This window comes from Elephas maximus, chromosome 1 (assembly GCF_024166365.1).
Source record: "Elephas maximus indicus isolate mEleMax1 chromosome 1, mEleMax1 primary haplotype, whole genome shotgun sequence".
Taxonomy (NCBI): Eukaryota; Metazoa; Chordata; class Mammalia; order Proboscidea; family Elephantidae; genus Elephas; species Elephas maximus.
The window spans coordinates 15,574,364-15,602,033 of record NC_064819.1 but is presented as its reverse complement, the minus strand read 5'-3'; the positions used below and the strand labels follow the sequence as shown (position 1 = coordinate 15,602,033).

The 27,670-nt window shown below is 41.0% G+C and overlaps 1 protein-coding gene across 22 annotated transcripts in view; it reads right to left on the bottom strand.

Annotated features, from left to right (window-relative positions):
- KALRN (kalirin RhoGEF kinase) overlaps positions 1 to 27,670 on the bottom strand; it is a 792,110-nt gene that overhangs the window by 193,393 nt on the left and 571,047 nt on the right. For 8 of the 22 annotated variants that reach the window (XM_049878604.1, XM_049878631.1, XM_049878614.1 and 5 more), the window contains exon 34: positions 18,206 to 19,932. The exons of the other annotated variants lie outside the window; for them this stretch is intronic. In XM_049878604.1, the coding sequence (XP_049734561.1) occupies positions 19,870 to 19,932 (63 nt within the window). In that variant the 3' untranslated portion in view covers positions 18,206 to 19,869. Of the gene's footprint in view, positions 1 to 18,205; positions 19,933 to 27,670 lie in introns of those variants that run through there. 22 annotated transcript variants of the gene reach the window in all.

The following is a 27,670-nucleotide window of genomic DNA, read 5'->3' as shown; positions in this document are numbered from 1 at the left end:
GATGGAAAAACACAATGTCTCTTTATGATATGTGGAAGGAGTTAGGAGTTGAGGCTTAAGAATACCGTTGCTATACATGAATATTCTTCTGTACAAAACACACCAAAATGTGGAGGAGGGAATTAGATACCACTAGTTATCTTTTCTAATGAGAGGTAGTATGGCAAAGACTGCTGGAGACCTCTCAAAGTATTTCCTACTCTTTAGTGATAGGGACTCAGACTTTTAGGGGGAAACACTGCCACTCAGTAAAAGACTACACTCCCCAGGTTCCCTTTCAGCTAGCGTCACCATGTTATCAAGTTTTGGCCAAGGACATGTAAGCCTAAGTGTGTTTGCAACTACTGGGAAGTCTCTTTAAGGTGAGGGGGATGACTCTTCTTCCCTCTTCCCCAACCCGCTCCCTAGAAGACCAGCCAGCTTGAGCTGTGAGAATTAGACTAAACCCCCTAGGAACGGCTGAGCAATAATCTGGAAGGAGCCTGGATGCCTGATGACTCTGTAGATCTTCTCTACCAGCCCCAGACCACCTACCTTCAGGCATCTGTTATGTGAGAGAAAAATAAACTATCTTAGCTAAGTCAGTGTCGTTTGAGGCTTTTCTGTGTGTTGTTTTTGTTAGCTGCCCCCAAACTCATGGCCACTCCACGCACAATGGAACAAAACACTGCCCAGTCCAGTGCCATCCCCATGTTCAGTTGTGGATCAGACTGTTGTGATCCATAGGGTTTCTTTGGCTGATTTTTGCAAGTAGATTGCCAGGCCTTTCTTCCTAGTCCATCAGAGTCTGGAAGCTCTGCTAAAACCTGTTGAGCATCACAACACCACCTAAGCCTCTCCTGACAGGTGGGTGGTGGCGGCACATGAGATGCATTGGCCAGGATTTGAACCGTGGTCTCCTGCAGGGATGGATTACCCAATAAGCAAGGTACGCACAGGCTTACTTGTGCTTACTTTCTAATCTGTAGTGCACAATTTCATCTGTTTTTCACCACATCTTTATCTGTAGTGCACAATTTCACCTGTTTTTCACCACCTTAAAGATGTGAAACCCGTGTGAAATTGTGCACTACAGATTAGCAAGTAAACAGACGTAAGGCCGTGCGTACCTTGCTTCCTGGTTAATCCTCCCCTGCCTGAATGGAAGGAGAGACCTCTACCACTGAGCCAACACTGCCCTGTTCTCTAACATGTAGCTGAGCCTGATCCCGATAGAGACGACAGGCTCTTCTGAAAGTGGAACGGGGGAGGTTAGAAATGCTTGTTCATCTGCACGTTTTTTCATTCTGATCAGGGGAGAAAAGTAAATTCCAAAGTAGCTTTGATCGAAGAACTCTATCTTTTTAATAAAAGAGGAGCGTGAAGGGGAACACTGGAGAGCTAATTACGAGAGCTCAGCAGACAGCTGACATGGGTGCTCCGAAACCCAAGTGACCAGAACAGATGCCAACTGACCGAAGGAACAAGTTTTCACCTTCGGTCATGGTGCACCATGTTGGAAAACTCAAGTATTGCCAGTGCAAGCAGGGCCTTGACAGTCTCTGTCTGAAAGAAAAGCTTAAAGACAAGCTATAAGTTGGCGTTAGAAGTAAATACATGGCAAACCTAGAGTGACTGATGATGACTGAGGTTTTGTGAGAATATCCATACCTAATATACATTATTTTCAAATTTGCTTCATTTTATGTATTTTAATATTTATAGCAAATATAGAGTGTTTACAGGCTTACAGTGTTAAAACAGTTTTTACGTGAAATGTCCTCCCACCTACCTAATTGACAGTACAATCATGTATTATAACTGATTTAAAAAAAATTTTTTTTTTTTTTTACATTCCTGGGGAGACTTTGTAATGCTTTTCCACTCCTTAAAAGACCCAAATAGTCCCCTGGCAGCAGCTACAAAAATTGTAGAAAGAGTGCTAATTAGGGGTTATTAGCCCTGTATGGCTGGTCTTGAATCTCTAAATCTATTAAGCAGTGATGGAGATCAATGAACTCACTTTTAACCCCTCAAAATCAGCCCCTGGCTTGTACCAGCATTTCTCCTCTTAGATTTTCTTCATCTTGGGTGAAATCACTATTTTCTTATTTCCTCAAATCCAACACTTCTGGAAGATTTCTGTTCCTTGGCTGTTCACATAGTCACCAGTCAAGTCTCATACCCACCATCACTCGCATCTACTTTTTCTTCTCTGTGCTCATGAGCAAACACTTTGCCCCAAACCTGTTGGTCTGTGTTCTGCCTGGGTGAGCTTCAGTCCTGTGGCCAATAATCCCTACCATCTGTGTGAACGCAGCCCTGGAAACCATCCCTTAGTCCTCAGACACTCTACCCTGCCGGGTGAGTCGAAATCTCAGCACCTTTCCCAGCCTTCTTTCGTCTGGCATGCCCAGTGTCCACTCCTACAAGTTCCAACCACGGAAACCTTTTCTGGTTTATCTGCTGTTCCTGGTTCTGACCTGGTGATTTGCTCCTGTAAAAATTACAGCCTAGAAAACCCTATGGGGCAATTCTACTTTGTCACATAGGGTCACTATGAGTTGGTATTGATTCAACGGCACCTAAGAACAACCTGCTTTGGAACCTTAGCTCAGGCCATTGTGGATGCACGAAATATATTCTATTCCCTAGTTCTCTCAGCCACTTGACCCTTTCCCATGCTAAATTCACAGGTGCTTCTCCTCTAGGGAGTCTTCCTGAACTAACAGAAACCAGGTTTCCACATACACGTCTGGTTTTCAACCCACTAGTCATTTCCTGAAATTTTTTGTCATTCAGTGAAGTGAATATTTTTGTAATTAATATCCTTTTACAGCAAACAAAACCATTTGTGAATCCCTTTTCTAAGTTACACCATATGCAGGGGATATACGCCTTCCTAAGTTTTTCATACTAACTGAAAACTGTTTCCAAGATGCAATTTTAACTGCTCTCATAAATGGAATACGTGTCCTTCTAAGTGCATGGCTTTACTCAGTGAGTATGATTCCCCAGTCTAAGAGACTGTGTGTTTCCTTTATGCCTACTAGTCCTGGTTCTATTAACAATTACTTGAATTTAGGGCTAGATATTTCACTTTTATGAGCTTTAAATTCCTTATCTACAAATTGGTCATCACTAATCACCAGATCTAAGATTCTATATCTGTGAGCTAATCCCCTGCTGAGACTACCTGACCTCTCCCCTACAACCTCATACATCTTCACTCCTTACCCCAAAATAAAGTATCGAGTTCTTGTCACTTATTATTAAGGCATTCGGTATAGGGCCAAAGTTTGGATACAACATTGAAAGAGAGCTAGATATATTTAAATGATTGAACAAATCTGCAAATTTCAAGAGTAAGGAATACAGCTGGAGTGTGCCCCATACGGTCTTCAGAGTTCTCCCATGTTTCAGGAGACAGAACAATGAGTTCTGTCCCTCTCTCCTGGGGGAACTGCTGTGTCAATCAAGCCCTTACATTAGGAGGAGCTCCAAATGCTGGCGGTGTTCCACCCAATGATCTGCTTCCTGGCCTTTCTATCCTAGGAACGAGGGGGAAAACTATTTCTCAGGCCTACCTAAATCTGAGGCAGTCATTCAAGTTGTATGACTTGAATCTCTTTAAATTTATTGAGACTTGTTTTATGGCCCATAACATGGTCTAATGTTGGTAAATATTCCATGAGTGCTTGAAAAGAATGTATACTCTGCTGTTGTTGGGTAGGGTGTTCTATAAATGTCAATTAGGTCAAGGTGGTTGATTGTGTTCTTCAAGTCTTCTATACCCTTACTGATTTTCTACCTACTCTATCAATTACTGAGAAGAGGATACTAACATCTCCAGCTGTACCTGTGGATTTGTCCATTCCTCCTTAAAGTTCTAGCAGTTTTTGCTTCATGTATTTTGAAGTTCTGTTATTAGGTACATAAAAGCTTAGGGTTGTTAGGTCTTCCTTGTGAATCCACCTCCTTATCATGAGATGAATATATCACTGGTAATATTCTTTGCTCTGAAATCTACTTTGTCTGATATTAATGAAGGTTTTTTTGAATAGTGTTAGCATGGTTTATCTTTTTTCCATCCATTTAACTTTTTTTTTTTAACTTATTTGTGTACTCATATTTAAAGTGCATTTCTTGTAGGCATTATATAGGTGGGTCTTGCATTTTTAATCCAATATGACGATCTCTGCCTTTTAATTGAGATGTTTAAACCATTTATATTTAACGTGATTATTGATATGGTTAGGTTTGAGTGTATTATCTTGCTATTTGTTTCTATTTGTCTCAACTGTTCCTTGTTCCCTTTTTCTTCTTTTTCTGACTTCTTTTGGGTTACCTGAGAAGGTTTTATGACTCCATTTTATCTTCTTTGTTGGCTTATTAGCTATAATTCTTTGTTATTTCAGTGGTTGTATTAGGATTTATAGTATATATCTTTATCAGTCTACTTTCAAGTGATATTATACCACTTTATATAGTACAAGAGCCTTAAAATAGTGCAGTTTTACTTCCGGTTCTCCCTTTTGGGCCTTTATGCTACTCTTACACATTTTGCATTTACATATGTCACAAACCCCATACTGCATTGTTATTATTTTTGTTTAAATAATCAATTATTTCTTTTATTTTTTTACTTCCAAGTTCCTTCATTTTAATCCATAAATTCATTAGGTACATTAGCTGCCCTCCAAATTATTATAAATGACATTTTTTAATGTTTCACCACCGCAAAATGTAGGTCACCATTTTTGCAGCCCCAAGAACATTTTCCTCACCACCATCTGCCCACCTCCAAAGTCAGTATCACATATTTTCTTTTTTAAATCTTGGTATGATAGCACCCTAGTTTTAGGTAGCAATTTCTGAATTAGCTTTACTGGAGTAATAAACATAACATACATAATAAGAATTTAAAGAAAAGGGAACTAAAAATTATATTTTACTTGATATAAAAAGTTCTATACCAGCTTTCTATTGGTTAATATTTGCTTGGTGTATTTTATTCCATCTGTTTATATTCTGTATCATTGTTTTAGAACTGTATCTCTCTTACACAGTATATACTTAAATTTTGATTAAAAATTGGAAAGTATTTGTATTTTAATTAATGTATTAAACACATTTGCAGTGATTGTGATATACTTGGACTCCTTTCTGCCTTTTTTTTTTTTTTGTATTTTCTATTGGCCATAAATTCTCTTTGCTCCTTTTTTTCTTTCTTTCTCTCTTTTGAATTGGTCAAGATTATTTTCCTCTACCAGTATTGAAATTACATATTCTATTTTTATTCTTTTAGTGGCGATTCTTACATTTTCCAACATACATTTTTATTTTTCTAACAAAAAAAAAAACAAAGCTTAGGTTAATTCCTACTTCTATCCTTATCTCAAGTCAGACAAAGATCTGAGCTCTCTCAGAACTCTCCATTTTGTGTTCAACGGTTCTTCTTATTTGTACACAATGCAAAATTGTATGTATCACTCTGTTTTGGAGCACCGGTGGCATAGTGGTTAAGAGCTTGGCTCCTAACCAAAAGGTCGGCAGTTCAAATCTACCAATGGCTCCTAAATCTACCAACCAACCGTATGGGGTGGTTCCACTCTGTCCTATAGGGTCACTATGAGTCAGAACCGATTCAACAGCACCTAACAACAACAACAACCCTGTTTTAGTGTTTCCTGTACTCACCATATCTTCTTGCATCTGATTCCCCCCTTCTGGGTTTATTTATTTTCCGAAAAAGAGGATTTAGGAGTAACCAAAGTTCTAATTTCCTGTATGTCTGAAAATATCCTTACTTTATGCTCACTCTTAAATTATAGCTTAGCTGGGTGTAGAATCCTAGATCACAAAGATTTTCCACTAGAACACTGATGCTCGTACCCCATTCTCAGTCTCTAGATGAAAACCTGTTACCAAGATGACTGCTGTTCCTTTTTAGGTAATCAGGATTTTTTTCTTTATTCTTGATGTTTTCTAGTTTCACTACAATGTTCCTATATTTCTTCATTTCTGGAAAACCCTCAGTCATTATCTTTGAAAAATGCCCTTTTAACATCTTCTCTACTTTATCTCATAATTGTTATTATAATTATGTATCATCCTACCTCTTTTATCTCTCTGGCTGTGATCAAAGAGATTTCCTCACTTTTATATTCCAAATCAATAATTCTCTCCTCATCTCTTTGTATTCTTATTTCATAGTGACTTGTTTGTTTCACATATAGTATTCTTCTTTTACCTCTTTGAGGATTTTAAATATACTTACTTAAACATACTTGTCACACTGCTCTTTTATCTATAATTCTCTGGGTGTGTATCCTTCAACATATTTTAAAGAAGCTTAAATAAGAAAATAATCCTGTGTATTTACCCATGCAGTTGCCATTTCCAGTGCCCTTCATTCCTTTGTGTAGATCCATATTTCCATCTGGTATCATTTTCCTTTTACCTAAAGGATCCCCTTTAACATTTCTTGTAATGTGGATCTACTGGTGAAGGATTTTTTCCAGCTTTTGTATGTTGGAGAAAGTCTTTATCTTCCCTTCATTTTTGAAAGATACTTTAACTGGGTATAGAATTCTAGGTTGACAGTTTTCTTTTTCTTTCAGTTCTCTACTCAGAGGCTCATCGTCTTCTTGTTTGCCTTGTTTTCAGTGAGAAATACGCTTTCATCCTTATCTTAGTTCATCTATATATAGTATGTCTCCCCCCTGCACCCCCGGCTGCTTTTAAGATTTTCTCTTTCGTCGCTGGTTTTGAGCTATTTGATTATGATATGTCTTGGTGTAGTTTTCTTCCAAGTTCTTGTACTAGAGGTTTAGTCCTAGATCTATGGGTTTATAGTCTCTAACAGATTTGGAAAATTTCCAGCTATTATTGCTTTAAATACTTTTTTCTGCTCTCTTCTTCCCCTTATGAGGACTATAGTTATATAAATATTAGGCTTCTTGAAAGCTGTACTTCTCTGTTCTTTTTAAACATTTTTTTCCACTGTGTTTCATTTTGAATACTTTCTATTACTATGCCTTCAAGTACACTTATCTTTTCTCTTTCAGTGGCTAATTTGCTGTTAACCCCATCCAGGTATTTTTCACCTATGGCATTGTAGTTTTCATCTCTAGAAATTCATATGGATCTTTTTTATACCTCCCATGTCCCTACTTAACTTTTTGAATGTTTGGAGTACTGTTAATAATAAATGTTTTTATGTTCATATCTACTAATTCTAATATCTCTGCCAGTGTTGGGTCAGTTTCAATTGATTTTTTCTTCCCCTCATTACAAGTCATATTTCCCTGCTTTTTTACGAGCCTGGAAATTTTTGATTGGATGCTAGACATTGTGGATTTTACCTTGTTGAGTGCAAGGTATTTTGTATTCCTATAAATATTCTTAAGCTTTGTTCTGGGATGTAGTTACCTTATTTGGAAACAGTCTGATCCTTTTAAGTCTTGTTTGGCTGAACCAGAGCCATGTTTAGTCTAGGGCTAATTATTCCCCACTACTAAGGCAAGACCCTTCTCAACACTCTACCAGATGCTCCATGAATTTGAAGTTTTCTGATCTTGCTGGTGGGAACAGGTGCTACTCCAAGCCCTTTGGGAGTGCTGCGTACTATTCCTTCTAATTATTTTGGATAATTCTTCCCCATCCTGGGGTAGTTTCCTTATATGCAACTGCTGATCAATGCTTTGATGGATACTCAAGGGTGACTCTCTGCAGATCTCCAGAGTCTGTTTCTGTGCAGTTTTCTTCATCCTAGTATTCTGTCCTGTGAAGTCTAGCTACCTTGTTTTCCTTAGGCTTTCAGCTCCATCTTCTCAGATCAGGGAGACCACTGGGCTCCACCTATGTTACCCCTCTCTGCAGCGTGATACGGAAGCTCAAGGCAGTAAGCCGGGGCATTCGTAGGGCTCACCTTACTTGTTTCCTGTCTTTTAGGGATCATACTGTCCTTTTTTAGCTGATGTCCACTTATTTTGACAATTGCTGTTTCTTATATTTTGTCTGTTTTTTGAGTTGTTCCACCAGGAGTGAGGGTAAGGGTGGCAAGTAAATCCTGTTCTTGTTTCTTCATTTTGGTCATAAGAAGAAGTCTCACATCGTCCTTCCTGACTACAACTTTTTCTCCTTCCAACTAGTTTGTTCAATTACTTATACTATGACCTTTATTTGATCCCACTTGGACCTTCGGAAACCCTGGTGATGTAGTGGTTAATTAAGAGCTACAGCTGCTAACCAAAAGGTCAGCAGTTCGAATCCACCAGGCACTCCTTGGAAACCCTATGGGGCAGTTCTACTATGTCCTATAGGGTCGATATGAGTTGGAATCGACTCAATGACAACAGGTTTGGTTCTTGGTTTTGGCTGGACCTCCAGTTCATGGAGCCTTCTACTTTCTCCCTATCTATAGCCACTCTTAACTTCATCATTTTCCTTGGTATGCAGCTTAGATTCCACAAGTCATTATTTCAGTAATGCTCTTGTCAATGCCCTCAATACTCCTGCCCCCTCTGCTCATTTAATCCAGCTGATTACATGGTAGATGCTTAATACTTTTTTAAATAAATGGATGAAAAATAAATAAGAAAATAGAGCACATATATTAATTTCTGACAATATATTTGGCTATTTTCAAAGCTAAACAACGAAAAAATTTGCTGTTTTACAGTACTTATGTCTCTTTCATCAGTAGAGATAAAAGTTATACATAAAATTAGGTTATCCTTTATATATAAATATGATTTTTTCTAATTCGACATTACCTAGGATGAGTACTTGTTTATGTTTTCCCAGTAAAAGACATGGACCTATGGGCTACAACTAAGCCAGGAACAGAAAAATAGACTGTTAGAGGAAGAAGGAAATTTAGAGATCAGCTGTTAATATCTTTCAGTTTTACAGATGGGGAAACTGAGGTTTGAGAAAATAAATGATTTGGTCAAAATATTTTTTAAGCTCATTCATATGGTCAATAGTAAAGACCAAAACGAAACCTCATGATTCCAACCCAGTGTTCTTTCTAAATCACTGCAGTGCTGTATTTTCTTGCCTAGGTCTGCTTGTGGCCAGTGCCCTGTGTTTATGGGCAATCTAAATGTGTTTTACTATAGAGTTTGCCCTGGATTTCCAGTGATACCATAAGCTACTTGTTGATGAAGTAACTATGTGACTTCTAGAACAAGGTCATGCAATCTTACAGCACTACTTATAACAGGGGCAACACGGCACACGGATCATATTCTTATACTTAGGTAAAACATTAGTCAGTGATTCTGCCACAAGGGCTTGAAAAAGCTCATATCCTCATGCAGCACCTACTGCGCAGAGTCTGACACCAGCTGCGGATTAACTCTATAGATTAGCATGTATATAAAATTTAATAAATTAAATCCTAAAATAAAGAAGGACTCACGTTCCACTAGAGTCATCATGGTATTATACCCTTGAAAATTGGTTCCCTAGGTCTGGAAACGGTTTCAAGAAGAACAAGAAGCCTTTTCATTTGGGTACTCTGACTAGACATTGACATCAGCACCGACCTACTGTGTATAGAGCTTAATATTCATGGACGGGGCTAGTGGAAATTAAACACCAGGAGTAACATAAAGCAAACAATGAGCTAAATACGAGTAATGCTGCTTCAGTGTATAAGTTTGAAATTCACACAGAAATCTGTTGAGTAGGGCCAAAATTTGAAAATCTGTTTTAGAGTCAAAATGTCAATATTGAATTAAAGCCAAAATGTAAATTATTTGCAAACAAAATAATATGACTTGATGTTAATTGGTAAGGTGATTATTCTGATATTCAGAAAATTTTTCTAGCTGTCTGCCTTGTGGACACATAATTTGTTTTTCCTGGCCCCCCTGTGGTTGAGTAAGGCCACGTGACTAGTTCTAGCCAATGATACTGTGTCATTTCCAGGATGAAGTACTTAATTGATGGTGGTGTAAGATCCTACAGAGTTATCTTTCTATCTGGGATGAAAACCGGCAACTTTAGAAGCTGGTCCATCAGCCAAAGACCCTGATTCCTTAAGATGAGCAGAGCTCCCTGTCAACCCATTGTGAACATGTAGTGTTAGCAAGAAACGAACTCTTGTTGTTTTAAGTCACTAGTATTGTTGTTTGTTAGAGTCGTTTGTTACCACAGCATAACCTAGCTTATCCTGACAGATACAACTGCTTTCCTTCTCTGGATGGAATTTTCTTTGAGATTGATATTGGTAGGAATCCAGAAACACTGAGATAGGAAAGATCAGGGAAAGCACAAGGGAAAGAGGTGTACGGATCCATATAAAGACAAATAAAGACAGATGGAATGCAATTTTGGAAGACCTACTGAATTTTATTATTGTTACTACTACTACTATGGTAATTATTATTATTAGTGTTTTAAAACAACCTGAAGATTAGTGCCATTACATTCTGTGACTCATCCTTGGTGTTGAATAGAGAAAGAGAAAGACGAGAGATTATTCTAGCTTTTGGACCTCTCAGGCTAATGCAATAGGCTGATACCATAGTGTGAATTTTGTTCTCTATTTGTATTTTCTCTCTCCCAAGTGGCCAATGCAATTCTTGTACTCAAGGGCCATGTTTTATATTCTTTCCGTGTACTTCTGGAATAGTCATAAGGTTCAATAAATCAAGCCGAAGGCCATCTTCACCTCCTATCAGGGAACTGGCATCAGAACCCACCATTGACTGTCTCTTGGGCTGACTGACAGCAGAGGGATCAATTCTCACATTTTCATTTCCTGAAGCTTCAGGAATGCTTAATGAGAATCATAAGCACGGGGGTGGAGCAGGGCTGAGAGAAGTGCATTTTCAATCAACACTGTCTATGAAACTTTAGTCTTTCTCATTGGCAACCAACTCAGTGAAGCAAACCAAATGAGGGGCATCTTTCGAATTTGACTCATATTCAAAACAAAATGTTTATCAGGACAGGCTAAAAGATGATTGACCCAGGTGTGGTTAGAATCCCTTGCTGAGCACATATGTTGATTCAAGAAAATGGAAAATAACCAAATGCCATATCTGACTTCTTAAAACTACATGGAAAATGTGATTTTGTTTGCCATTATACCACTGCCTTCAGTATCCTGGGTCAAGGCTTGAGTTTGAATGAACTTGTCCCATGCAGCCCTTTTCTGGAGGGGCTAACCAACACCATTTGAGATTATTTTTTCTATAGCTATGGCAGACAATTTCCTGGACCCGATCTTGCAATGTAGCTCTCTAGAGATAAGGCTTAGCATTAGATGGGGGTATTATACAATGAATGGAGGTGGGTATGAGTACCCTGTTCCCTCTAATTGGTTTCAGTCTCAAAAGCTTGTCTCTTGAGGGCAAGCTGATACAGCTTAGTGGAAAAAGCCAGATATTCTTTAACTCCTTGGTCTGCTGCTTCAGTTTAATGAGTCCTAAGCAAGGCTTGGGGGGAGGGAGTAAGGGTGCTACATTTACACCACAACTGTGACTGAGCCATCTTCTTGCTGTCAGGGACTCAGATCTTGGTTGATTATATCTATTACTGTGCCCCAAGGAACAGATCCTATATGAATTACTATCCCAAGATTCCAGCATGAATTCCTGTACCTCTTCACTGGCTATTTTGGAGCCATGTCCTATTTATGATAAAGAAAACTGGGACTCTTTCTGCCTTTGTATTGATTACTCGAGTGAGTCCCCAAGTAGGCATGGTTATAAACTATGCTTCCTGCTGCTGCTGAATCTTTATCAAACTAGACTTGAGGGGGCCTGCAGTCTTCTCGAAATCTAGGTAAGTAACCCCAGGGAATTAATATTTTAAACCTATTAAGGACAAAAAAATACCTCATGACACTATCCAGAATCTGCAATGCCCTTTAGAACTTCTGGAGATTCATGAATAGTGTCTCCCAGGAGTTCTTGGTTCTCAGACTCATTATATACTTAGAATGATAACTTGATTTATTTTCAAGAACATCACTATGTGAACTTTGAGGCATGTCTGGCCACACCATAGGTGAAGTCTTCATCACTTCGAAGGGAATCCAAGTTCCTCTAACCTAGGCTAATGCCAGATCAGAAAGGCTTCCTTTGACTTTTGGTGGAGGTTGGGGTCGGGTAGTCTTGGGCACGTGGCATTCCTGGACACCCTCTCGACTCTAATAGAGGCATCAAGGCTGGGGGAGAGGCCGTCTTACCTAGGAGCTCCTACCTTTCCTTGTTATAAGACATCTTTCATTCTCCAAGCTTCTTGAGAGTAATGAAGAAAGATTCCTAAAACATTGTGTGTGCTCCTAGCAAAACTTTTTCCCTCCCTCTCCTCCAACATTCACCGCCTCATTACCACTATCTGCCCTGAGACCATCTGGACTGATACACTTATAGTCTTCTCCCTAATTACATTAATCATCAGACTCAGGTCCTTGCCTTACCCCTTCCTTTATCCCTTTTTTTGTTTTATTCTTACCAGAATGTAAGCTCCATGAGGGAAAGAGCTCTTGTCTGTTTTTTCACTGCCTGGAATAGTACCTGGCTCACAGAAAATACTCCATAAATATTTGTTGAATGAATGAGCATGACAGATATCTAGTACTTCTTGAGATCAGCTAATTATTAGCAATACCCAATCTCATGTTTTTTTTTTTTTTTTTGATGAATGACCCCCTCATTGACCTCTGAAAGATGTATGGCAGAGCAAGTCCCATAGTCTCTAAGAGTTCAGAGGATTTCTGACAACCTGAATCATCACATTACTTTAGGCATAACCCTTGATACTCCCTCCTCCATATGAAACATTTACTGAAGAGACCAATATGTCCAATGTGACTACTGGGGCTAACCAATCTCAACCTCCCCACCTCTACTACTATTCTTGCTTCCATAAGCATTATTTTATAAGACATTTAGTCCAAGATAAATCAGTTAGCCAGATTTCTGACTATAATAATGACATTTGAGGTCTAGGGCATGTTGGGAAACTGACAAGTGGTGATGGTCTAAGCAATTATCTTTGCAACATCATCGGACTAAGTGGACTAATTACCTTCTCACTTTAATTTCTGAATCATTAATTCCTCAGGAGCAGAAATATTGGGTTGATGCCTTCTAGAAAGTTATGCACCTGTCTCATCATACAAGCAACCTTCTGCTGTGCCATTAAACTGGAATGTTATCACTTTTATTCCACAATACCAACCAATCAATTGGCCTTTGTAGGCACCTTTTTCTCTAATGGCCTATATTTCACCTCTATGCCTGCCTGTGTGGTCTTATGGGGTGGACAAAGTAATTCAGGTCATTTTTTGGCCTATATCTATGGCTCTTCAACAAGTTTTTTGGTTGGATAGTCCCAGAAACACCAGGGGGGGAAAAAAAAAAAAAGCAACGTACTGGCATAAGAATGCAAGATAAGCCTGAGAGGTCCAAAGCCTCTATTTCTATTGCTAACTTCCAGCTGGTCTTGGAGGTACTTAACTGTATAAATCAATTTTTATCACCCATTTGCTCCTCTCAGGGCCATGATGCCCATGCAAGTCCTGTGAACCTATGCAATACCTATACTGCTATACTTATGGGTCACTCTTAGATTTCTGCCACTCCAAGGAAATCCAAACCCTGCCTCTATATCAACTATGTTTTGGTCTCCATACCCGCCCTAGTATGTCTCTCCACCATACAGCCACCCAGAAGAACTCAGAGCAATCAACTAAAAAACTCCACATTATGCTTGGGTATAAGGCACCATTGACAGGCAATAGAATTCCTGGGCATCCTTATAAATGGAATAACACTCCTAATTCCACCATCCCGTAAATTCAAAGATAGATATGTAGAAATCTCCTCCCCCATCACTGCTATTTCTGAACCCTCTAAGTTCTCCTTGAGACTATCACTATCCATGTCCACACACATTCATGGTAGGCCTGGCTGTATCATCATCCCACCAGTACCCTTGATGGTCATTGGTTAGCCTGGATATAGCACCTGGTGCTCAGAAAACTCCCTCTAGGGCCAGGAAAGGCTTGTAGAGCTGGCAGAAATAGGGTTCAGAGATCTGAGAACCAACTGTATATTTTCCCTGAACTCCCTAATTTGGGAAGTTAGTATTCACAAAGCCCACCAACCACTTTAAGCTGCGGAGAGAGTGAAAGCTGCTACACATTCAGGTGGTCCAGTACAAATAGGAGGAAGGTATGCCGTGGTCTTCCCTGAGCCACTTGGCAACCAGAACTATGGTTTAATCCTTAACTCCTGACTACATTCTTGGTTTTCTAAATTTGTTTCCCTTCCTGGATTACGAATTTAGAATTTACTTGGAGGGCTCTTGATACATCTTCATAGATTTCCTATTACTGGTCTTCAACATGTTTCCTGTTCAGTGCTAATTACATTGTATGGTACATATTAAGTGCCTAAAAATATTTATTGCATAAGTGAATGGTCGCAATGACAGAATGGTAGGAAGATGTCAGAAAATCAATGGGTTGGAAGACAGATGAAGGCAGTTTTAGAAATTAAATTTATAAAACCTGTGGGCTCCTGCATGATTAAAGGGCGTGAAAGCTTAAGGGAGGTAGCGCATTGGGACCCACAGGTTCACTGTCCCAGATGCTCAATGGAAGAGCTCACTCTCTAACCATAAGGGCTTAATGCAGGAATGGAAAAAAACACCACAAGTGCAAGTACGGGAAAGAAGGATTTTATATTTCATTTCCATGATTTTTTGGTGATATATTTAAATACCTGACAACATGATTCACCAGCCATCAAATTTAACAAAACCAATCTCATTCTGCTGTGTGCTTTAGAGATACAGAAAACTTTCAATGATCTCTACTAATGGAATGGAAGCGATGGTTCGTATCATCAAAATATCATTACCATTTGCCTTTGGAAAGTATTAGCGTGCTTCTCCCCCAGCAGCTTTGCTTTCATAACGATTAGTTCTAGCTCAGGCTAATATTAAAACAAATTAGCATTTTCTCTGTACAATGTCTGGTAGTAGAAGAGAAATGTGTTCGTGGAAGAAGACACCCACGCAGGGCCTACTATTTGCCACAGTTAATCACCCTTGTGGATAATCCCCTTGCAGCAAGTGGGCCTTTGAACATACCAAAAGACAAAGAGCAACTGTATGTCCTGGGTTTTAATGACCTTGGGGTAGATGCTCCAGGAGAAAGGTATAGCTAGTGTTATGAAAAGTGTTCACAGAAAAAGAACACTGGGCTAGGAGTAAGGCACCTGGGCTTTTAATCCTTGATAACCCAAGGGAGCTCATATAACCTCTCAGTCTCAATTTTCTTATCTATAAAATGTAATAATGACACCTGTTCTGCCTATCTTGGAAACTCTGGTGGTGTAGTGGTTAAGTGCTACGGCTGTTAACCAAGAGGTCAGCAGTTCGAATCCAGCAGGCACTCCTTGGAAACTCCATGGGGCAGTTCTACTCTGTCCTATAGGGTCACTATGAGTTGGAATTGACTTGATGGCAATGAGTTTTTTGGTTTTAGGCTCTGCCTATCTAACAGGTTTACTATGGCAGAGGACAGTATTGGGTTAAAGGGCTTGTAAAAGTGTAAAATGCTATGAAAATGCAAAGCACTGAGAGACAAGCAACAGAATATTGTTGGTACTGCCTTTTCAGGATCTATCTCTCATCCTTATCCCTCAATGCTTGGATCTTGGACTGTGGCTTCTGAAGCATAACAAAAAACAAAACCAAACTGATTACCATCAAGTCAGTTCTGACTCATAGTGACCCTATACGACAGAGCAGAACTGCCCATAGGGTTTCTAAGGAGTGGCTGGTGGACTCGAACTGCTGACCTTTTGGTTGGCAGCCAAGCTCTTAACTACTGCGCCACGAGGGCTCCCTTCTGAAGCTTACCCCAGTTAAAAAAAATAGTCCCTTTTCTTAAGAATCCTACTCTTCAAGGAGAGCTACTTTGGTAATGCCCAGAAATCCTAATGAATGGACGTATCCTTTCTCAGGTAATACTTTCATCTCAGTAGGGATCTTCCAGCTATAATATCTTCACTTAATTGGGCTGTTATGAGTCAGAATCGACTTGATGGCAATGGGTTTAGTTTTTTTTTTTTTTTAATGGATTGGTTCTCAAACTATGGTCCCACCACCAGCATCAGCATTACCTGGGAATTTGTTAGAAATACAAATTCTTGGGTCCGTCCCAGACCTACTGAATCATAATCCCTGGAGGTGGGCCCCAGCAATCTGTGTTTTAACAAGGCCTCCAGGTGATTCTGATGCACTCAAGTTTGAATTGCTTTAACTCAAAGGAGCAAAGTAAAAGATTGCATCTGGGCACTGGGACATGCCACTAAGAAATCTTTATTTTTCTGAAGGAGGTAGGGGAAGGCTATGGGACTTTTCAAATCACACCACACAGCTGACTTTTCAGAGCTGGGCCCAGGGTGACATGCTAAAAGCACTACCTGCGCTTTTATGGGTTGATGTGTTTATCACCAATACTTCTCTCTCTCTCTCTATGAATATGCATATGTACACTCCCAGCATGTCATCAGTGAGGTGTTTTTCCCCCCACCACCCTATTTAAAAATGCATTTCCACCTCTGACACTCCCTCTCTCTTTCTTGTTTTTTCTTCATAGCGTTTATCACCTTCCAATATGCTGTGTTATTTACTTACTTGTTTTGTTTATTCTCTGTCTTCCCCAGCTAGAATGTGAGCTTCACAAAGGAAATGCCTGTTCACTGTTATATCTTTAGCTCTGAGAACTTTGCCTGGCACCTAGTAGGTACTTGGTAAATATTTGTTGAATTAATGAGTGAATGAACCTAAGAGATGAGAAAATACTGGAGTCAGACTGAAAGGCTTGTAAGTATCCTCATTAGCAGTGATGCCATGGCATGGGAGCCTTGCCTCTCTCTAGTCCCAGGCTCTGAGAGAAATCACAATCACAACCACAGGGGTACAGCGCTGCACTATACTGTTTGGCTACCATTGCAAAATGTACTCTCTGGTTTTTCCTAGGAATGGAGATAGTCTCATCTGCTCCTAACTTGGTTGATGGTCTTGGGCAAACTGCTTAGCATTTCTGGGTCTCGGTTTCATCTACTGATTGTCATTGATCTCCCAAGTCTCTTGCAGGTATAATTATACCTCTATTCATGTGTTACTTGGTTAATGTCTGTCTCCTCCAAGCTCCGTAAGAACAGGGACTGAGTCTGTATTTAATCACCATTGTATCCCTACCGCCTAGTCCATAATGCCCAGCACTTGCAGGTACTCGATAACTATTTTCTGCATAAACGAATCCCCATGAAAACCAAACAGTTATCTTGGCCTCATCAGCCTGTCCTCTACCCGACCAAGTCAGTTATGCGGATATGGGTGGCAAAGCATCTAGCCTGGCAGGGTGTTCCTGTCATCACAGGAAGAGCAGGACACTAGGTCTGACCATGTGTACAAGGAGAGAGCCCAGGCTGGGCACCTGGGACATTAGCCTGGTGGTCTGAAAAAGAGCATGGCTTCAGGGATTAAAAAAAAAAAAAAAAGAGACCTGAAAATGAACCACGGCTCTGCCGTTTTCTAGCTGTGTGACTCCGTACAAATTATTCAGCGTCTCTTAGCTTCAGCCTTTTCACCTGGAAAGGGCAGGCGGCACTATCTGCCTCTCGGGATCACTGTGAAGCGTAAAGTAGATCCCCTATGACAAGTGCCTTCCCAGTAGCTAGTATAAGAAAGGTACTCAGCCCAAGGAAGCCCTCTTTTCTGGTTCTGCCTTCCCTTCCCCTTATGATGTCTTGAAGCCATGAGGTTTCTAATGGTGCCTCTTTTCCTAAAACAATTGCTTTAGTTTGTTATTGGCAAATGGGTGTTCCCTAGTTAGTCTCCACGGAAGGGGGATAATGATTGGGGTAAAAAGTTTTTCTTAAATTTCGACTTTTTGGAATACATGTTTTTTTTTTTTTTTTGCATCCAGTTTGCCTAGTGAGATTTTGAGATTTGCAACTTGCTATGGGTTGATATCAAAAGGTGTAATTTTGTAAATAAAATTTAACAATTATCATTTAAACATGCTGAGACCTACTATTGAACAGCAGGAGTCTGAACTTTTTGCCAGTCTCTTTTCAGCTGCCTTTGTCTCTCCCTCCACATTGTTCCTTCCCTTCCTGGTAGAGTGAATTACACTCCTGTTCCTGTTCCCTCTGCCTCCCCCCGGCCCCACCCCCCACACTCATCTACTACATATGTTCTTTATTCTAGAAAACCAATTCTGCTGCCAGGCAACCAGAAGACAAAACTGCTGGGGTTGACATGATTCCCATTAGTGACTGCAACTGGAGTGGTGCCGCCATCAGCCAGACGCACGCTCCTTCCATCTGTCCTCAGCCAGAGAGATCTTTCCTGAAAGTGGGCTGGGGTGGGGTGGATTCTCAACAGAACATTAAGGGCCTCGGTACCCAACAGAAAGTCTTTATAAATCAGTGTATATCAACAGCCTGCTTTAGAATCATTTTATTAGAACACATCGGAGAAGGTGACATACGGAAAAAAGACAGCAGCAGTTCTCAGTCATGCAAATGCCCAAGTGAAGATTCTCCATTGGATTGAAATTCAAGTACAAAGACAGTCCTTTCCTGAGCCAGGTACAATTCCAGAGGATGACACTTTTTATGGAGAGCTTGTTTCCTCGGCCAAGTTCAGAACACTGAACAAGTCACAGCCTCACAATAAGATTGTGAGATACATGGAAGTGTAAACTTTTAGAATTTTAAGGAACCCTTTATCCCTCCCTCCCCCAAACCCAGCCAGGGAAGTGAGCACAACCTTGGGACCTCTGAGAAATTAGGTTTGGTCTATTGAAAATTAAGCAGTGGGCCTTAAAAAAAAAAAAAAAGTTAAAAAATGAACTTATGTGTGAAATAGAATCATCTCTGCCTCTTTCCTTGGTCTGAGGGTTCCATGAAGCTTTGTGTTAGGGGTTGGGGCTCTGTCTTGAATGTCTTAGAAGCTGGTGGACTTTTTTTTTTTATTATGAAAAATTTCAAACATGTACATGAGTGGAGGGAATGATGTAATGAATGCCCATCACCTAGTTTCACAATTATCATCAGATGTTTTATTTATATCCTCGCCCAGTTCCCACCACCCTCCCCAATGAGTTAATTTTCTGTCAAGTACACAGAAGCTGGGGAGATGGTGGTCTTTGAACCCAGAGGCCTCTGGAGGGAGTGAGGACAGGGAGGAGCTAGAAAAACATGACCAAATGTGGGTAGGTTGAAGCAAACAGAAGATTGGTTGGGGAAGTGGTTGCTGCCAATGTTTGGGAAAGGCTACTGTTAATCCTCATCTCTTCTGCCATAAACCATCCCTTCTTCTTCCTCCCTCTTCCTTACGATTCAGGGAAGGTGAGTTAGATTAGAATGACGGTTTTTTCCAGTTTGAAGGCCACTGACAATAGAAATGTTCAGTCTGGAGAAAAACTCCGGAGACAACTGCGTTCCTTTAAGTAACCTGTTCACTCACACTGCAGACCTGTAGGGCAGCGAGGGCCTGAGTACCTGGTGTTCAGATTGGGAGCTGGGGGAAGTGCCCTGGGCCATGGGGCCTCTCACAGGTCCCTACTGCCCTACCATTTTAGACTTTGGAGGGAAGCTGAGCAACCTCTAATTGCACCCAGAAGAGAAGCAGGGAGGAGCCCCAAGGGGTGAGCCCATGACCCAGGTGGGCAGATTTTGCTTGGAACATGTTGCCCTCTGAGCAAAGGCTGCACCCCACACCAGCCCTGCCAGAGTAGTCTCAAGAGAGGTGGGTGATGGGAGTCCAGGTGGGAGGTCCCAACGGCGGCACGGCTAACCCGGTGAGCTGCAGGGACAAGTCCCAGGCTGCGCGCTATACGTAAGTGGAGAAAGGATCTCCAGGTCCAAGGTGCCACCGAGGAGCAAGGTTGCCATCCTGTTAAGAAAAGGGCCCGGGCTCTGTGATTTGCATATGACTTTGTAATAATCTGCATGAGATCCCGTAGCCCTTTATAGAAAACAAAGTTAAATCATGAATGCAACCTACTGTAATTCTAGCAACCCAATGCACAAAGTGCAACCTGGCAAACAACCATTTTCTTTGTCTGAAGGTTTGGAAGAAGCCAACCAGGTCCAGGGATCCAGGTGAGGATCGCTGATGGACCACTTGGCTCATTCTGATATGAACCTCAAAGCCATGCACTTTTCCTTGCGTTAGTCCCTGGTGAACCAGCCCTGCAGTGGCTCCCTAGTGTTCTAGCCATACCAAAGCAGGGGTAGAGCCAGGAGCAACAAAAACAAGGATGCCCTAAGTCTGAGGTCCTCGTGGCAGTGAGCTTTAGTGTTTATTTTGTACCCTTTTTGTTGTCTTGTTTAAACCCTTTCAGGGTTTCTATGCCCCACCAGGTCTTGCTATAACATTCAATTGGAGGAGAGAAACTGAGAAAAGTTTACACATTTATGTGGTAGATCCTTGGCAGTCCTGGATATAAAGTGAATGATTTCCCGTGTTTGTGGGATCTGTGATATGTGGTAACATATAATTTTTCCAAGGAGTGGATTTGATTCTCACGGGCTGCAAGGCTGACTTCGGGAGGGGATTACTGAGTGAGAATGAGCCAGCGAGTGAACCATACTAGGGACTCCACTTTACATTCTAGTGCGGCTTACACCATTCTGCTGCACTACCTGAAGTAACGAAATCAAGGTTTCTTTAAGAAAAATGGCTTCTCAAAGAAAGTCAACTTTTGGTGCTGTTGGAGGAAGTGAAATATTCTAAAAAGCAAAGGCTCTTAGGCAAAAGGAAAGCTGAGGATAAAGGAAAGAGTGTGATCTCACAATGGCTGTAGCTTAACTTTATGATGTGAAAGTCTCCATCACATTGACCGTAGAGAAATGAAGAAAACAATCTGAGGCTTTTTTAGCAGGAACTCCAGCTGGGCAAGGCTGCTCATTCAACGAAAAAACGCTTCACTATTACATTGAAATGGCAGTTACCTTGAGCTGTGAGGAAGGTAAGGGAAACTCAGGATAAAGGAGAGAGATGAGATTCCGAAGAAAGCTAGGAACTGTACAAATACACTTTTGTGGATTCATGGTGAAGGCACTGGTGTGCCTGCCGAGCTCACCTTTACCACGGCAAAAGAGACTCAAAAATTTTAAACTGTATTTTTCTTTGTATAATGTCATGTTAACGGGGAGGTGGTATCAGCTGCCTGGATTAGTGAGTCCCCCTTGATTTATAGATGTGCTATAAGGTTTGTTGAGTTTATTTTGGTGGCAGAATTTAATAGTTTCATAAATGCCCAATTCGACATTCTGCTCTTTATACAGTTATTAGAGTTCTGAAGGGGGGAGAATAATTCTAAAAAATAGTATTTTTTAGTGTAATATGATTGTTAATAGGTAATGTTTATTGAGTGCTTACCATGTGCCAGGCAGAGTGCAGAGTCTATCACGTGTATTGTTTCACATAAGCTGCACCGCAGCCTCGTGGGGTGGATAACACCATTATCCCCATTCTGCAGACCGAAGCACTGAGTGGTCCTGCCCTGGATCTCACAACTAGCAAGTGGAGGGGGTGAGATTTGAACCATGGTTCCCTTGACGCCAAAGCTGTCTGTCACCACTGTGCAATTGCCTCTTGTAAAAGAGAATCCATTTGCTGAACGATACTTGTATGTTTGTATGTCTGCAGATTCCAAAGGTCTTACAAAGCATCCCTCACCTATTTCAAGAAGCCACCTTATCCTTGAGGACCTCTCTCTCTCCATATATATATATATATACCTGAATATACATATATACATTTATTCAGAAAATTTCTTATCTTCTTTTAACCCTCAAGCTCTGACTATCTCTGTATGCCCGCTTATCTGTCTGGTGACTGCGGGATTTGTGAGGAACCTAAGAAATAAACCCACCTGGACAAACTGACAATTGTTTCCTGAAACCCTAAGAAAACACACCCCACATCTGGACAGTGGTACAACATACATTATTTTATATAGCCCAGTTGGTACCTTAGAACAGTAGTTAACACTAATGCATAGCTCTTAATTTTAAAAACAAAAGCCTTTTTTTTTTTTTTTGAACTTGGCTTAGGGCAAGGACTTCTAGAGGGAAAAGTATAAGTTAAAGTGTGAAAAAGATGTCATTAAAGTATTTTTGAAATGCTAATATCTCTATTATTTAGACAATAGCTTTTAGCTTGGAATTCACATATACATTCTACGGGTTTTTTGGTTATTCTATAGCCAATCACCCTATACCTCTGGACTGTTGATTCAGCTTTTAAAAATATTTGTCTGGTAATTCTAAGGGCCACCTGTTGTGGAATTCTTAGCCCAGAGGCCTTTTCTATGTTCCAATCACTCCAGTGCTGGAAAACCTGACTTTGGAGCATTTTAACTGCATTTTCACACATTGTCCAGAAGTACTGAATCTTTGGCATTTTCCACAAGGGCGAGAATCAGTGAGGCCCGCTTTATAGGATAGTTAATAGCTTTATTAGCTAGACCTCTCCAACATTCCTTCTTTTGGAGGGGAGGGCAGGGAGCTATGTTGAGATTACCCCCATCCGCCCCTTATTCAGGTTCAAACTCATTCATATAAACATCTTACTTATGTAATATAGTGGGCTCTGTTCTAACACTAGACACCCGTAATATGAGCTTTCTAAGCTATAGAGAGATGTTCTGTAGTCACTGGGTGCACAAGAGACAACATTGGAATCCAGTGGTACAAAAATTGCCACAAATGGAGAAAATATTACTATGTTATAGATTATACCTTTTCTTGTTCCAAAGAGGATTTGAGGCAGCTATTTTGGAATACAGTTTACCATGCATCTTCAGTTGACTTTATGTTCTCAAGGCCTCTGTCTGATGGATTAGGAAGCCAAAGAGGCAAGGATGTGCTGAATAACAGCTCCCCCTGGCTAAGATACAATAAACTCACTCATTGAACAGCCTCCTCTAAATTCCTGCCTCACCTAATGCTGTCCTAGACTCAGACGGCAGTGAGCAATGACACATGCAAGATGTAGAACACAGAACATTCTTTTTTTTTTTTTTTTTTAATTCAAGTCTGTTTAATTCAGTTGATCAGGAGAGGAAAATATTAGAATTTATACCATTTAGGCCAAGCTGTTACTTTCTGAATTTTTGCCCAAATCAACTATTTTCTTTAAAGGACCTGGAGGTGAAGGTAAATGTGCAGAGTAGACGTCAGAAATAAAAAAAATTTTTTTTTAATACCCTGGATCAAATCTCAGCTCTGCCACTTTCTTGTTGTGTGGCCTTGGGCAAGCTATTTAACCTCTCCAAGTGACATTCTCCTCATCTGCAAAATGAGGGTAATGATACTTACCTTGAAGAGTTGTGAGGATTAAGTGAGAGACTATATGTAAAATGCCACGCACGCATTAGGAGTTCAGTAAGAAAGGCAGTTGTTATTCTCGGTTGTTTGTGCTCTGGATGGCTTCCTTGCAGGCATCCTTTGTGCTTTGCTCAGGTGTTCCTTCCATCTACCCAATGGCATCACCAAATGGGGGAGATTTTGTCCTTGGTGTGGGCCTTACGTGTTCTTTTTGTGTTCCTCCATTACGCACAGGGAACTCTACAAGTACCATATTAACTGGCTTAAAAGAACCTTTCTCCACCTCAAGTTTCAGACCAGAGCCCAAACTGGGGGTTTTCCATCAGAATGCACAACGTGGCAAAAATATTGAATAGTGCATAGAGAAGACACAAACATCATGAAACATATTTTCACGGACTGATTTTGGGACTTTCTTATTTGTTCTCTCCTGCTTCCTACTCTGCCTGAAGGCTCTCCTTTTGGTATCTGGATGTCTGTGTTTGTGGGTCCTGCTGACCCCCGGGCTCCTCATCTTGCTGAATTCAGTGAGAAGGTTACTGAGGGGTTGAGCTGCTCAGTGTTGACCAGGAAGGCCTAAGAGGTGATGCAGACTTAAGCTTTGTTAGCTCCCACCTGAGGGCCAAGCCAGGCCCTCCCCACCTCCAGACCATCGCCCCAGCAGGAGGAAATCAGTCACAAGGAGGAATACGTAATCTCCCTGTGTTTCTCCTCTTTCTCCCTCTGTTCAATGAACCCTCTGAGAGAACTATGAAACTAGGCAGTGTGGGAGAAACATCCTTGAAAATATTTGCTCCATGTAGTTTTATTTTCCAAGTTCAGAAAGATTAAAAACTGCCTTTTTACCAAGAAATTTTATCAGAAAACGTTCCTTCTGTCCTGAGACTGTGGGGGAGGGAGTGGCGCGAGGAGGGAGGGCCTGTTTTGACCTAACCATGAACTGCCTCCAGTGTGAAGCCTTGCTGCCTGTGTAGTGGTAGCTGATTTCCTTGACAAGCACCTTCTGAGCCCTCCTAACCCGAGTTCAGCACCCCACGCTGAGTAGCTCTGGAAACTCTCTCTCTGGAATCATAGTGGGTTAAGCCAAGCTTGAAACAGGCCTGCGTTTTCTCTGTCTCACTGCATGGCTCTTCATGAAATCTCTTCATCAGCTTGAAAGTATACTTTAAAAGTTTCTTCTCCTTTTCCACACCTCTCCAGACCACTGACTTTTGGGGAAAACCCCAAGGAACTCATCCCTCTTCCATCCCCCACACACCCTAGGTTTCCCTTCTCTTTCCTTCAGTCCAAGGCTCCTGACCTTCTCAAGCAAACAAAGTGGCTAGTTCCTCAGCTCCCAACCCTGGTCCATCCTGCAAGTGAGTCCAGGTTCACTCTGGTTACTGTCTCTAATCTCGAGATGCTGGGATGTAGATCACCCTGCTCCCTACTGGGCACCTGCTTGTTCTCTTACCCTCGGCTCACACAGAGGGTGGACCTCAGCAGTCATCTGATAATCTTGTTTCTTTGGTCCTTTCAAAAATAACATCTACTAGGGTTTTTTGTTGTTGTTGTTGTTAATGAAAGTAATGTCTTATCCTAGAGACTTTGGAAAAAGCCACCATTCAGAAATAACCACTATGTACATTTTGGTATATTTCCTTCATATGTACATACATGCATATAATATATATGAATATATGCATACATAAACACAAATATACATGCACACACATAGACACATATTCTTTTTTTTTTTTATGTTTAACAGAAAAATTAGCCTTCCATATTGAGAGGGAAAAGGAAGACCCAAAAACAGGTGAGAAAGAAAAGTTAGTCCAGGCTGCAGCTTGAGTAGGCCCTTCACCTGTGCCAGACATAGCCAGGAGCCTTCAGAGCACATAACTTACCAGGCTATAATGTCATGGGCTTGTGGCCCAGGGAGAATATCTAAGATATTCCTGCCTTCCAAACCAGGTACATGAATACTTCTTACAGAATATATGGGAATTACGTTCAGAGACACAGATAAATTCATAAATAGACACAAACAGAAGCTATATACATAACACACTTCGCTCAACAAGTATTTTTTGCATGCTCTCTGTGAATGCCTAACTCTACTTCAACACAGTGCAGACACCACAAGGTATCACACGTGAGTCTCATCTTCATGGATCTTATGACTCAGCTGTAGTCAAAAACTAACCCGTGGGAAACGATTAGCCAACTGGAAAAAGATACTGTCTAGCACAATGCCAAGGGATGGGACTCTTGGAATCAGTCTAATGACGAAGGTATATTCCAACCACATTCTTTGTGAGCTCAGGAATTTATCTGTCAGAACAGAGAAATAATTTTGGAGACCCGGTGATGAGGTATAGGCTGGCAGGCAAAGGAGCTCATGGTCTGCAAGATCTTTAGAGTCTAGTGGAGATAATGGCACATACCCTGGAGAACACTTATTAGAGGAGATGTATACAGACAGCAAAGGGGCGCAGGAGAGAGGAAGACCCTGAGGGACCTAAAACCCACTCCGGTTGAGTTGATTAAAAAAAAAAAAAGGAGTTGATTAGGTACCAGAAAATGTTACTGAGGTTTGGGGTACATGTTTATCCTCTTGAAACTCCCAAGGGAAAGAGTTTATATATTATAGTAAGATATAAAGCCAGGCTGAGTAATGTGCGACCAATGCAGTGATCCAATGAAAAGCTGAGGAAGAGAATAGAGAATGAAGGAGAGTCCACGTGGCTTAGATGTAAAGCTATTGATGGGGGAGCATTGGAAAAGGAGCCGATTGGGGGATGGTGTACGGTGAGTTTCATTTTAGTTTAGTGAGTATAATAAGTCATCCAAATGTAGTTATGCCATAGACAGTTGGAAATATGGTACTGCATTATCCCAAGGTGAAAGGCAAGGGCTAGAAAGGCAAATCTGTCAACTCATTGTTAAGTGGGCAGCTTCACGCTAAGCAATGTGACAAATGCAAAGGAAAGCATACATGTGCCAATATCAGTATAGGTAGCTCAGAGGTGGGGGGATCAATGTGGAGAAGTGCAAAGCATTTCCATTAAGGAGGCCTGAATCAGGCTGGCACTGAAGGGTGGTTCAGATATGATTAGGCAAAGTTCGTATGAGATGGTAGCAGAAGAAGCAAAGCTTGACATGGGTGGAGGGTATTCAATCGCCATTATTTACTATGTGACAGATGCTGTGGTAGACAGTATAGATAAAGGCATCGTTAGAACCAAGACACAATTGTTAAGGAACTCAAAATATAACATACAATCACGGGCAACTGATTATTTGTTAAGTACGGTTAGGTTGAAGCATATGAAATTGCTAATATTCAACAACCATTATGGAGCCACAAAAATGGCAGCTTCATATGATTCAACATAATATAGATTCACTGAAAGTATGTATAAAAAACCAAAAACCAAACTCAGTGCAGTTGGGTCGATTCCGACTCATAGCGGCCCTATGGGACAGAGTAGAACTGCCCCACAGAGTTTCCAAGGAGCACCTGGCGGATTCGAACTGCTGAGCCTTGGGTTAGCAGCCGTAGTACTTAACCACTACCCTGCCAGGGTTTCCGAAAGTGTTTATAAGGGAGAACAAATAAAGGTCTCTAAAGGATCCTGGCTAGGAAGGAAAACGATATAAATGTCTTTGGAGTTGGGCCTGTACTTTATCTAAGTAAATGAGCTACTATTGAAGGCTTTTAATGGGTGACTGAGATGTTAAAAGAAATGTTAAAGATGAATCCGGTGTCAGCAGGAACCATACAAAGCAAGGGCAAGAGCCCAGAGAATAGGGAGGCCGTTGAGGAGGCTCCTAAAGAATTTAAGCAAACAGTTGCCAAGGCTCGACCAGGGCTGAGCTCCTGGAAGTAGTTATAAACAGGTGGTGTGAAAGATATCTTGAGGGACTAGTTTTAAAGACGTGGCAACAGACTGCTTGTAAGAGAATATGCCAAAGGCGAATCCACAGTTCTAAGTCTGGGTATCCGCGAAAAGGATGTTGCTCCTGCCCAGAATAAGGAATTCAACCTAGGCTGCCGGTTTGAGAGAAAAAGAAGTGATTTTTCTGACGCTAAGGTTGAGAAAACGTAGGGCATCAAACTGGAAACGTCTAGCAGCAGGAGCACTGATTATGTCACCATGGGGCTCTACGTTTGGGTTTGTTTTCTGGCGCCTCAGTAAATGTAGCCCTCATCAGGGTGGGGGCTGGCCTATTTTGTTTCACTACTGCATCTCCATCACCTGGAACAATGCCTGGCACATAGTAGGTGCTCCCAAAAAAATTTTTTTTTT